Here is a 13,654-nt window from a genome sequence, read left to right as displayed (position 1 = left end):
GACATCAACAAAAGATGCCTGTGTCTTTTCCAAGTCTCTTAGGATAGGATTCACTTCAAGTATGAATAAACTAATTTCATGAGACATAGTGACATTCAAGTCCCCACATAAACACATAACTTATCTTTTTTTTTTTCTAGTTTTACTGCAAATAATTGGCATACAAGTTTAAGGTGTATAGCATGATGGCTTGATTTACATATATTATGATATAATTATCACAATAGGTTTAGCTAACACGACCATTTTTTCATATAGATACATTTAAAAAAAGGAAAAAAAAAAGGAAAAAAAAATCCCCTTAAGATGAGAACTCTTAGGATTTACTCTCAACAACTTCTATATATTGCATAGCAGTGTTATAGTCGTTGTGTTGTACATTACATCCTTAGAGTACCTATTTATCTTATAGCTAAAACTTTGTACCTTTTCTCACTTTCCTCCAATTACCCATCTCCCAACCCTCTGCCCCTGGTAATCACAGGTCTCATCTCTTTCTATGAGTTTGGTGTTTCTTATTTTGGTGTTGTTTTTGAGATTTCACATATAAGTGAGATCATACAGTATTTGTCATTCTCTGTCTGACTTATTTCACTTAGCATAATGCCTTCAAGGTCCGCCTATGTTGTTGCAAATGATAGGATTTCCTCATTTTTTAATGGCTGAATAACGTTCCATTATCCCTTCATCCAATGAAGGACATGTTTCTATATCTTGGCTAATGCTACGAACGATGGGGCTACAGATATCTTCTTGATTTAATATATTCATTTCCTTCAGATATATTACCAAAAGTGAAATTACTGGATCATCTGGTAGTTCTAGTTTTGATTTTTTGAGGATCCTTTACTCAGTTTTCCACAGTAGTTGTACCAATTTATAATTCCACCAACAATGCACATGGGTTCCCTTTTCTCCATATCCATGCCAACATGTTATCTCTTAGTCTTTTTGATGATGACCATTCTAACAGGTGTGAAAGTAATCTCAGTGTGGTTTTAATTTGCATTTCCCTAATGACTAGTGACGTGTATTCGTACATGTACTTGTTGGTTGGCCTTTTGTCTATTCAGGCCCTTTGACCATTTTTTAAATTTTTTTGTTGTTATCAAGTTGTAGGAGTTCTTTATATATTTTGGACAGTGACCTCTTATCAGATATATGGTTTGCAAATATATTTTCCCATTCTGTAAGTTGTCTGTTTTTTTCTTGTGTGTAGATGATTTCTTTTGCTGTATGGAAGCTTTTAAGTTTGATGTAATCCCATTTGCATATTTTTATTTTGTTGTTTGTACTTTAGGTGTCATACCCAAAAAGTCATTACCAAGACCCATATCAAGGAACTTTATTCTTATGTTTTATTCCAGGACTTTCATGGCTTCAGATTTTACATTAAAATCTTTAACCCATTTTGAGTTAATTTTTGTGAGTGATATAAGATATGGATCCAGTTTCATTCTTTTACATGTGAATATCCAATTATACCAGCGCCATTTATTAAAGAGACTATCTTTTCTCCATTGGGTATTCTTGGCTCCTTTGCCAAATATTGGTCAACTGTATATGCTTCAGTTTATTTCTGGGCTTTCAATTCTGTTACATTGGTCTCTCTGTGTTTATGCCAGTACCATCCTGTTTTGGTGACTACAGCTTGATATCAGGAAGTGTGATCCCTCCTGCTTTGTTCTTCGCAGGAATTCTTTGGCTACTCTGACTCTTCTGTGGTCCATATAAATTTTAGGAGTGTTTTTTCTACTGTAAAAAAAAAAAGCTACTGTGATCTTGATAGGGATTGCACTGAATCTAGATGGCTTTTGGTAGTATTTACATTTTAACACTATTAATTCTTCTAATCTATGAACATAGGGTATCTTTCCATTTATTTGTACCTTCCTTGACTAGAATTAGGGGGAAGTTGACTTTGGTTTTTGGATAGACTGAATTTGATATATCTGTAAGGTACTTAAGTGAAAGAGGTAAGAGTGGATACCTGATTCAAGATATTAGTTGTGAGGGGGGCACCTGGGTGGCTCAGTCGGTTGAGTGTCCGAATTCAGCTCAGGTCATGATCTCACAGTTTGTGAGTTCAAGCCCTGCGTGGGGCTCTGTGCTGACAGCTCAGAGCCTGGAGCCTGCTTTGGATTCTGTGTCTCTCTCTCTCTGCCCCTCCCATGCTCATACTCTGTCTCTCAATAATAAATAAACGTTAAAAATTTTTTTTAAATAAAAAAAAGATATTAGTTGTGAAGGTAATTCCTAAGAGAAAGAGGATATATTAAGAGACAGGAGCTGAGTATAAAAATATTAGCGAATGAAGATATATGTAGGAGGTGAGTTAAGAGGAAAAACCCTTTAATAGGTGACAATGCCAAGTAGGGGGGAAAAAAGCCTCAGAATGTAACTTAAGGGAAGATAAGGAGGAAGAGAGTCTGGAGAAAAAAACCCAATTATCAACATTGTCAAATGTGGCTGAATGGCCAATCAGGCTTTGGAATGAAAGCGTTTATAATAAATACCATCTATCTTCTGAGTAGTAAAAGAAGCAGGAATGTGGAGGGCTGGACAGTGTAATTTTTAAGAAAGAAGAAAGATTCATAAAAAAGTGGAGACAATTTTAAGTTGTCATTGGGAGAGATAAAAAAATTTATAAAGAGATTTGAGGTCTCAAAAGAAGCAGGAAATCAATATCTGAGTGGATATAAATTTGCAAAATTTTGTGATTTTTTTCCAACAAAATCAGTATCTTGTGATGAACTCAAGAGAGGGAGCTAGTTTTCAGGAAAGCATGAGAAATTCATTTGTAGACAATTTTAAAGATTGGTAAATATATGGAAAATAACATGGAGTCTGTAATAAGATTTGGGAGTTAGTTACACAGAAATGATAGTTTAAGCCAATGGTATAGTAGATATTTATATGTCATAATTTCTATCAGTAAAAAAATAGGTTATTTTATTTCTTACAGAGAAATAATAACTAATCTAAAAATAGTTTCTATCTCTGTTAAGTGTGGATTCATTTTTGAGAACTTTAAAACTGTCCTATTTTAATCTGAAGAATAATCCTATTACAACCAAATGGCTATCAGAATCCTAAAATTGTAATTAGCAAGAAGATATTCATGAAATTTGCCAGACTTGCAAATGTATGCTTGAGTACAGCAGTTACTGAACCAATATTATGGAAAAATTCTCCCATTCCTGCCTCTCTGTATAAGCAATGCATTATTTGGAAAAAACAACAGCAAACAAAACATGTGCAGGGCTATTATTTACCAGTAGTACATGGGCCACAATTATTTATGATCAATTTCTGTTCTCATTAGTTAAGTGTTTAGGCTGTACTGGTTGTGAAACATTTTAAATGTAACCCTTGCTATATGATAACATTATATTCACTGAATTACTTATATATAACATTTCATTACTTCTAAAATTTTAAATTATAATTGACACAGACTATTTTATCATTACACAATGCTTCAGGACAAAAAGGAAACATTAGAGTCCCCACTTTAATAATGATTAATCTAAGATACAGTTGCTGCATACTTCTTTGTTACTACTGACATTATGCTCAAATTCAAAGCTTCTTTTAAAAAAATAGTGATGTTGAATAAATTCACCTAGGCTAAAAATCACTTCATTTATAAGACAACAGAGTTATCCTTATTAAAATAAAATCCTCCTACCATTTGGTGATGCCATAACATTCTTTAATAATATCCTGAAGGACAGCTCGATAGAAGAGTGATTCAGTAGGCAGCTGAAAAAAATGTAGATAAATATAAGCACAAGAAACAAATAAAAAACATAAATCGAATCAATACTAGAGAGTCAGGAACATAAGTGAATGTTAGAAATCTGACTTTATTGCAAAACATAGAGGAAACTTTTATAATTTTTCCATTCTAAGTTAAATTGTTACCCTGAGGCTAATACTGAGGAAGCAATTCTGCATGAAAATAGAAGAAACTATAAAAGAAATGGTAGTGAATGGGGGAGGAAACAGCACAATCAAACAAAAATGAGCTAATGTCCCAAATGCAGTGCGTTCAGTTAAAAATGTAGAGATAAACTTTCATGACCAGCAAGATCAGCTCTGGAGCCAAAAAGAGAGCAGTAGGTAGAATACATGCAAAAGAGAAGTGAACATGGATTTGTCCTAATGGTGGTGGAACAGAGATCATATCACCTAGGATTCACACCCAGAAAGAGAAGACACTATTGTAAGTAAGGACACGCTAAAAGTATGTCTGAGGTCTAAAAGATCATAGCATTGGCTACTGTAGAATTGAAAAGGGCATGTCTTTTTGTCCCTCAGGAAGGATATAGGATTAGGTATCCATGAAGGTTTTCCAAAGCAAAGAAGATAGGGATGAAGAGAAGGGCCTCAGGGAAGCATGATAGTTTTGAAAAAGTATAAAAGAAAACACTTCACTGAAACAAGGGAAGGGGCACTTAAACTAAGAAACTACAAAAGTCGCCCAAACTCTATCCACATCCCCACAGAACTCTTAATGACAGTGTAAATAAATCCAATACAAAATAATATCAGCAACAGTCCTGCTTCCATGCAAAGTTTCTAACGAAAAAAAAAAGGGGGGGGGGAGAAAAATGAGCCAGAGTGGAGGGAGGCCAACAATATTGAATGGTCCTGAGAAGGCTAATAAGGTGAAAACCCCAAACTGTGCAATGACTGGTAGTTTTAAAGACAGAGTTCAGTACACTGTACAAATTCCCTGAGTCAAACTTCTTTCGCTTTTCCTTCAGAGCACAACATTGTTATTTTCATCTGTTTTCAACTAGAATATGTTTGGATTCAGACGGAGTCTAGCATAAAATACAATTTTGCCTGTGTGCTCAGATAGAAAACTTACTCTACTGCTCCTCTCCCCATCTGACCTCAAGTTCCTACACTGTGGGCCCCAGGCGCTGAGGCTACAAAAAAACACAAGTTGGGAGCTGAGGGTGAACCATCATTTCTTGCATCTTCACCTAATGGCACTGACTTCTTAAATCACTGGAGAATGTCTGACTTGCAGGATTTTGACAGAGCACTTGGAAAGGGCACGTGTTATATCCTTCCAAGATGGTGGGGATAGTGGGGAGGGTGATTCTAGTCGGAAATGGTGTTAGGAATACCAAAGTCCCCAGTTCAGCTCCTAAAATAATGCACTGAAAGCAGACATACTTGAATACTCATAAATTTGTAAGCTTCAAAAGGTATACTTCTTAAATAAAATCTCTTTCTAAATGCAACGCCTTGACGTAAGACAAACTCTGATTTGTAAACTTTCTTTCTAGAAGACTGCTCCAAAACATATCATCCAAAATTTTCCATCTCTGCACATATTTTTCATTTGGCATTTTTTTCATCTTGAGTAATTCTTTTTGTAGTACCAAAAATCTCTATCATCCATCCCTTCCTTCTTCCCATATCCCTTCAGTTTTCTCACAAAAATGCTGAAATCCTCTTTCATATGTTGACACCTATTGTTCTATTGACATTTAAGGCATTTTTAGAAATATATTATTACATGAAGTAAAATATTAGTATTATAAATGGTTTATAAAGTTCTTAACTTTTTATTTAGTTAGCTATACAATAAACAGGAACTTTAATTTTACATGAATTTTCTATGAAACTTCCAAAAATAGTTGAGCTGGTATTTGAACTTAAGAAGCCTAGCTCTGATGTCCACATATAAAGCCATGATGCTATATGGCCTCTTGGACACTTGGGCAGGGATGGTGTCATTAGTTTTTATTCAATACTTCAGTCAGGAAAAAAAAATCTTAAAAATAAAGCTTTCCATACCTATGCCTTTGAGAAAAATTATATAAACGGTATCAAGGTAATTTAGAAAAGAATGTATATTTACATTGTTATTAAAAACTGGTTAAAGATGACAAAAAAAAAAACCCCAAGAAATGCATTTAAACAAGAGATCATACAGAAATGCAATGCACAGAGAAATAAAAACAGGATAGAATAAGTCATCATTCCTTAGTTATCCTGAATAAATAAGAGCCTTACAGCTGTTCGCTAAGAGAAAGGGAAGAGAGTTATGAAGTGCCTTCAAACGTGCATTCCTGGGATAACTGGGTCTATCCATCCTGGTAAATACAGATGGAGGCATGTGGGAAGGGAGTCAACATCTCCCCAGCACCCTGTGTCTGACAATTCCAAGAATAAACTGGATGTGGCTCAGAGTTTACTTTCTCTCCTTCACAAATGATAAATCAACCTAACACTTTAATGCATCTTAAATCGGAGGGAGCAAAAAGCACACGCTTAAAGTATATATCTTAGGCACGCATTTTACAGGTCTAGTGGAGACGACACTAAGCTGGAAGTCAGTACTCTGCAATTAATTAAGGGAGGTAGAATGCGCTATTAAACTTCTGCTGTGTATCATGTTCTCATGTAAGTTTGGGATAATACCCAACTTATAAGATTGACTGTAAACATGAATAAGCACTTGGGAAACTGAAAAACACCACAAAAATGCACAGGGACATTATGATGAAGGCTCTTTTCTCTTCCAGATCCTAGGGAACCACTAGGCTCATAAGCAGTACAACTGCAAACCAGCAGTTTGAGACGAAAGCCCACATACCTCAACAATATGCCCTAATGCCTTTAAAAAAATCAACTTTTATCAAGTTTTAGATAGGAACAACAAATATATTTAAGAAAAAAAGTTCTTAGCATTGAGCCTGGGCCAGAGTAAGTACTCAGTATATATTTGTTGCTATTATCATTTTAAATTATAATTATTTAAAAAAATTCAAATTGACATATTAATGTTCCTTGAAAAGAAGCAAAAAGAGATTTCTAACATTTAGGTCCAACAAGAAAAAATCCTGTGAAAAGCTTAAAAAGAACAGCTAAAAAAACTTTTAGAAATTCCTAATATGTTTCATCAATCATAAAATAGAGAATAAGTCAATTTTATGGATATTTTGGGGGATATATTTAACTTCTGTTTATATGTGCAAGTCCATTTGGCTATTTCAACTAATGACCAATCAAGTTAATGAGGAAAAAAGTTAAAAAACAAAAAACAAAAAAACAAACAAAAAAAAAAGCAATGCAGGTCTGTGTTTTGGACTGTAGTTAAAAAATAAATTGAATGCTATACCGTGTTTATCTTTGCTCCAACTAAGCCCATAAGAGCCTGATAGTCAGCAATAGCAGTCTTTGGAAATATTCATAGACTGTTTAGTGTATTATGAAGAAATGACACATTAGTACAAGAATATAATGTGGACATTTTCTTAAAAGTTCTAGTTCCTTTTTCTGGAAGTTCACTTCTCTTTTAAAGAGAAACTTCTAGAAAATGTACAAATTTGAATATGAAGAGGTGACAAGAAGACTCAGGTTTTAAGTTCATCAGCAGGTCAAGTAAGAAGAGTACTTTAAGAAAACTATCCTGTCCATCTGCTGTATTAGAGTAAATACTCGTACTTACCCCTTGGCCAACCGCAACCCGTTCCAATGCCTTTAGAGAAAAAATAAGGAGAAAAAAGTGAGACAAAGACTGCTGGTATATTTAGTCTTATCTTATAAGACTTATAAACACACTGTATAAAGGCTTATAAAAGTGACATTTAAAAAGATTAATTAAGTGATAATGTGTAAGTTTACACATTTACAAGTGTTAATATCATTGAGGAATGTTAACCAGTATAGTTGTATACTCTAGGGTTGATTTATAATAGATGTGTGTCATGTACACAAACACATACACACCCAATTGTATATACTCCTTGAATTTTAGAAAGAATAAGAAAACGAAAGAAATAAAATAACATGGTCTTGGCTCACTTTTAGCTGTTTAGCTGAAACAATCAAATAAATCCAAATCTATTATTATATGTGTGTATATAATAAACATGTTTATATACTACTTCTAAGTGTATTCTCTTCTAATTTTTTATAAACATATAGTTGCCTTTTATTATACAAGGTTTTATTGAACAAATTATAGCTGAAAATTTAGTTTAGAATAGTATGTATAGTTTTGGTTGGCCTGGTCTACAAATTCAAATCAAAGTCACATATGACCAAGTGCCCAAAAGAGAAAGAATACATATTTTTACAATTTTCTTTTTTTTTTTAATTTTTTTTTTAACATTTATTTATTTTTGAGACAGAGAGAGAGAGAGAGTGCATGAACAGGGGAGAGTCAGAGAAAGAGGGAGACACAGAATCTGAAACAGGCTCCAGGCTCTGAGCTGTCAGCACAGAGCCTGATGCGGGGCTCGAACCCACAGACTGCGAGATCATGACCTGAGCCGAAGTCGGATACTTAACCGACTGAGCCACCCAGGCGCCCCTACAATTTTCTATATAGCTGGTTTTACATTTATATTTATTTAAGATCCAGATGATTTTACAAAGTATTTCCTCATATTTTCAGTAAATATGCATAACCCAACATATATAAAAGATACATCTGAAAGATTTATCATAGTTTCAGTATGGAATAAAGGCTTCTAAAACTTCCATTTTTAAGAGACATACATTTCTACATTTATGAAGTTTTATAACTGAATTACATTAATATTTCAATATTTACCTTTATTTTTTAAATTTTAATTAGAAAATATTTCAAAATAGAGTAGTAAAATATAATAGATCTACATATACTTCCTATTCAATTTTAGAATACCCATGTTTGCTTCAGGTTGCTATTCTTCATTAATAATAACTGTTAGATATAGCTGAATCACATACTTTTAAAACTGAAAGACAATTTACAGATTATCCTGTGTAAGTACAATTTTTGCAGAGGCACAAGTTCACTGGCAAGGTAAAATAAGTTGCCATAGTTGTATAGCTAGTTAGCAAGTGAGCAGGAAGTAAAAGCTTGTTCTTTGAACCTTAACTTCACCTGCCCTCATACCATTAAGATTTAGTGGGAAAATGAGTTCACTGTATATAAGAAGTTGCTTCGCAGAAATTATTTGAAGAAAAAATTTATAATTCTCCAAAGACTTGAACGATACCTTCACCTAACATCTAGAGCCAGAGTTTTAGGAATACAGGAGCAAATTATTATATAATTTTCATATTAAATTAAATAGCAACAGGCCCAGAATAAGTTTATTATTGAAGAAAACATTGATTTTCTTTTACAGTACTGTCTGTGCTCATTTCAGATTAGATTTTTGTGTTACAGCTTTGGCTAACAGGCTGAACTGAATAAAGAAACATGGGTTTTTAATAATAAATTGTTTGGTGTTGATAAAAGTGTCTACTTTTAGATAAGAATAACTAGTTAAAAGTAGTCAATACCAAGACTACTTTTAGTATGTGTTGCTGATGACGGACTTTAGAAATACAAATGATAAATTTTGGTTACATAATAAAAGATAACCAGGTAGGTGATAAGAAGTTTCTTGCAAACATTAGTATTTTTCTTGGCCAATAAATAAAGATAATGAAGAAAATATATACCAAGTGTTAATCGAAAATATTTTGCAGTTTTATCAGGCTTAAAGTATGCTGACATGATTGTGCTAATCTAATTAAAATTTATCTCTGGTTAGTACCCTTAACAATTTTTCAAAGCATCACCAGAAAGTTCTCCTTTCTCGATCTCTTTTTTTTTTTTTAACCCCTGTAACTTTGATTATTTGTGGAAAAGGTCAGTTATGGAGTAAAATGCAATTAACAAAAAATACATCAAAAAAATGTTCCTTAGCATCCAAAAAAGAAGCCAAGGTAGTCAGGGACTGCAATGGAGCCAAGGAGAGGGGCATTCCATAGGAAGCTCACATTGGGCAGAGAAAGTTATTAAGTGCAGTGTGGTCTATACATTAAATATTCTAAAATTTATTTTTCAAAACCTCTTCTTTATGTTTCTTTGAATGTTTATTTTTATAGCAAACATTTTTGTTTTGTGGGTACCATATATTCTTTTATCTCTGTAAGGGATATTAATAGTTATTTTATATTATTTTATTTTCTATAGTCTCCATTTCCTCCAAGTTGCTTTTCTTCAGTTTTTCTGATCTCTGTTCTTTCATGTTAGATTTTCCTTATACATCTAGTGATCCTTGGCTGTCTGTTGAGAATTAAAATGGGGGTATTGTAAATGTGATTAGAAGTACTGTGCTTATGAGTGAGGACTGTTACTTGTGGGCTTTATCATAAAGGTGACATGTGTCCTGCTTTATTGTAAAATCCCTGATGCCAGCATCATTAGGTCTTTTTTCTTAGGTTAGTCAGATTCCCTAATTTCTTGCCTGAAGGGTATAATCCTGGCTGCTGCATTCTGAGAACTAAGTCATTTCAAGAATTACTAGTCACTATAACATGACCCCGAATAAACATTACTAGCAGATATAGTGAAAGAACAAGATAATTTCCAAGAAAAGCATTTTAAGAGGACTTTAAAAATTATTATTTGAGCATAAATAGATTTCTATGATAATACTAGGATCTGTGACCTAGAACACTGGTGTGCTATTTTTTATATTGCTGTATAAACTGGCAGAGAAATAATGGTCATAGAATAATTAATTTATCTTGGGGTTGGACACCAAACACATTATTTAATCAACTATATTTGAAATTTCTAATGACAAAAAATAACTTAGATGTTTTAACATGCACCTATTCTTTATAAACTAACATAACACCATGAACAGAGAATACCACAGGTTAAAGTGTTCTAGGTGTAAGGACACAAGCCAAATAAGGCACATTAAAGGCTTTATTTAATTAGATAGTTACTTCCAGGTACCTTATTAATATCTTTCCCTTTCTATAAAAAATTAGGAGGGGTGCCTGGGTGGCTCAGTCGGTTAAGCGTCTGACTTCAGCTCAGGTCATGGCCTCGCGGTTTGTGGGTTGGAGCCCCGCATTGGGGTCTGTGCTGACAGCTCAGAGCCTGGAGCCTGCTTTGGATTCTGTGTCTCCCTCTCTGTCTGCCCCTCCCCCACTCATACTCTGTCTCACTCTCTCTCAAGAATAAACATTAAAAAAAAAAAATTAGTAGACCAAATGATCTACTATAAACACATACAAACATACCACAGAACTGTGAATAAAGCACTGAACTAATTCGGTGTTTAACACTTGGTAGCTGGTACATTTTATATGGTAATTAAAGTAATTATATATAAAAAATTATATGTAAAAAAGTATAACTATAAATTGTTACCACACTGCATGTAAAGTAGATAATGCTGGAAGGGCAAGTCATTTTTTAATCAAAATTTGCAATGCACAAAAGCATTAATAATGATGCTCTGCAAAACTTGGCATTTAATTCATGATATCAGCCAACAATAATAAATTCTGTAACATCTGGATAAAGTTCTTAGTCCAGAAAAAAATATAATCATACCAAACATGCTGACATTCTGGCATTACGACCACAGCACCATCTCTCTTCCTTTAAATAATGGCACATTGGAAATCCCCACTTGTCTTGGGTGCTTTCTGCAGATGGAGGAAAAATATGGATTATTTAAATAAGATTCTTCCTCTTTCAGTTAAAGTAAACAATCTATTGAGAAAGAAAAGCAGTTATTGAGAGAGTCAAACAGTAGTTAAACATGGAGGTAGTAATGTTTAACAGTTCATTCCAATCTGTTAATTGAAAGCATATTAATGTTATGAAAGTAGTATTTTCAACAACAGCTGTTTTGTGTTTAAGCTCTAGGTCTGATACTAACCAATTTGCCAAAATTATTTTTTCTAAGATTTAGCAAGAGCAATTTAAAATGGAAGTACTCTTTATGTTCAGTGTAACTATAGGAAATAAGTAATGAGATTCTTGCCATTTATTGCTGACCTGACTTTCTAAAAAAAAAATGATTTATTAAATGAAATTTGGCAATTTATTATAGAACAATATTAATTCATCCCTAACAATGATGAAGCATCAATTATTTTTTCAGCCACTATATTCGCTTTCCAGAAAAAGAACAGCTGTATAAGCTCTTCTTTCTTCCTTGTATTAACAGGCTGCAGTATTTTCAATTGTGATTCAATTTGGCTCAATTGCATATATGGTTTAAGTAACAACAACAAAAATCAACATTCACGGTTTAATCACACATATCTTTTGCCCAACTCACTTACAGAGTTGTATACATGATTTGCTGATGTTCAAACCCTTAATGCAAAACTATTAATTACACAGGGGTTTTGAAAAGGAAAACAAATGAGTTTCTTTTTTAAATTGAAGCCTGGAAAATAAGAGCTTAAATTTTATCAAGACTATGACAATTAAAAGAAAAATAAGAAAAATATAAATTTTCTATCAGGTTAAAAAGTAAAAATAGAATTAAAACTTTGAAAACATAAAAAACTCTTTAAAAGAAAATACTGTTGAAGTAGATTCAACTAAATACATTTCTCTGCTATAAAGGATCAGATGACTTTTGATTAAAACAGAGAAAGTTTAAATTTCATGAAGATCATAAGCCTGTGAAAGTGGTTTCCTTCTGTTCATAAATTAAGATTTATGATAGACCTTACTGATAATCAGATGGAAGATATGGACCTTCTTCTGGGGATATAAATAATAATAATGCTAGTGTTTATACAGCACTTAATATTGTGAGGCACTATTGTAACTGCTTTAAATGTATTAACTAGTTTTAGTCCCTACAGCAATTCTGTGAGGTAGGTACAGTACTATACGCATGGTTCAGCTAGGGAAACTAAGCACACACAGGTTAAGTAAACTGCCTAAGTTGCAAAATATAGCACATGGTGAAGTAGGATTTAAACCTAGGCAATCAGGACTCCAGAGGCCATGCTCTTAACCACCAAGCTATATAAACAACTTCAATTACAAATGCATAGGACTTGTGGAGCCCTTGAAGCCTATCCAGGTCCTGGGGATCCTTGGACTACTTCCTCTATTTCCTAGATGACCTGAAATAGCAAGTTGAGTTTTATTTAAGGTTTTACAATTTTACTGAGATGTGATTACTGCTAAATGAAAGAATAACTGTAAAGTTTTTTTTTTTTTTCTTATAACCAAAAAGAGAAATATCTAGAGCTTACTGTAAAGGGTAAGGGGCTAGAGAGATGGGTTTGTGCTATTTTATTAAGAATAGTTAGGAAACATGCTAACCAATAAAATAGTTGGGTCTTCCCTGTCGCCCCCCTCCATCCCACATCCATTCTCTTCTTGTAGACAGGAATAGAGATTAAAGGCATGATGGGATTAGTCCTGGCAGTCTTTAGAAAGACAGTGGTGAAGCTGTGAGTGTGTGGTAGGGGGAAGAGAGGGGTGGGAATTATTCAGAAGAATGCAGAGTTTTGGGATTCCCAATTGATTTCTAGTAATAAAGGGAAGATGAAGGCAGGGATACATAGGAGTCCTGGTATCCCTCTCTATTTTAGATGACACAAACATGGAAGCCAGCAGAAAAGACTTCTGAACACATGGGGCTGTCATTAGAAAAACGGAGGCTAGTAAAAGATGGTTTTACTTCACACATGTTCACTAATTTGTGCTGATGAAGGTGACGAGAGTAGAGAAAGGTTATGGTGTTCCTTAGGGCTCATAAACCTACTCTTTACTCCCACAATAAAGGCCTATATAGAAGGGTGATTTTTGTGTATAAGAGAGCTTCCTCTCCAACCCTACATTAACTGTAGTGGGAGAAGGACAGTC

At 33.7% G+C, this 13,654-nt stretch overlaps 1 protein-coding gene across 10 annotated transcripts in view; it reads right to left on the bottom strand.

Moving 5' to 3' along the window:
• METTL25 (methyltransferase like 25) overlaps nt 1–13,654 on the bottom strand; it is a 156,969-nt gene that overhangs the window by 65,039 nt on the left and 78,276 nt on the right. For 9 of the 10 annotated variants that reach the window (XR_006709505.1, XR_006709506.1, XR_006709504.1 and 6 more), the window contains exons 6-8: nt 11,366–11,460; nt 7,478–7,507; nt 3,692–3,765 (exon numbers count right to left, since the gene is read on the bottom strand). Coding sequence is in view for 4 of the 10 variants with exons in the window: in XM_045466615.1 (XP_045322571.1) it covers nt 3,692–3,765; nt 7,478–7,507; nt 11,366–11,460 (199 nt within the window). In the remaining 6 variants the exon portion in view is untranslated. Of the gene's footprint in view, nt 1–1,335; nt 1,756–3,691; nt 3,766–7,477; nt 7,508–11,365; nt 11,461–13,654 lie in introns of those variants that run through there. The other variant, XM_045466617.1, reaches the window with a different exon arrangement.

This window comes from Leopardus geoffroyi, chromosome B4, assembly GCF_018350155.1.
Source record: "Leopardus geoffroyi isolate Oge1 chromosome B4, O.geoffroyi_Oge1_pat1.0, whole genome shotgun sequence".
NCBI lineage: Eukaryota > Metazoa > Chordata > Mammalia > Carnivora > Felidae > Leopardus > Leopardus geoffroyi.
This window is presented reverse-complemented; position numbering and strand designations above follow the sequence as displayed.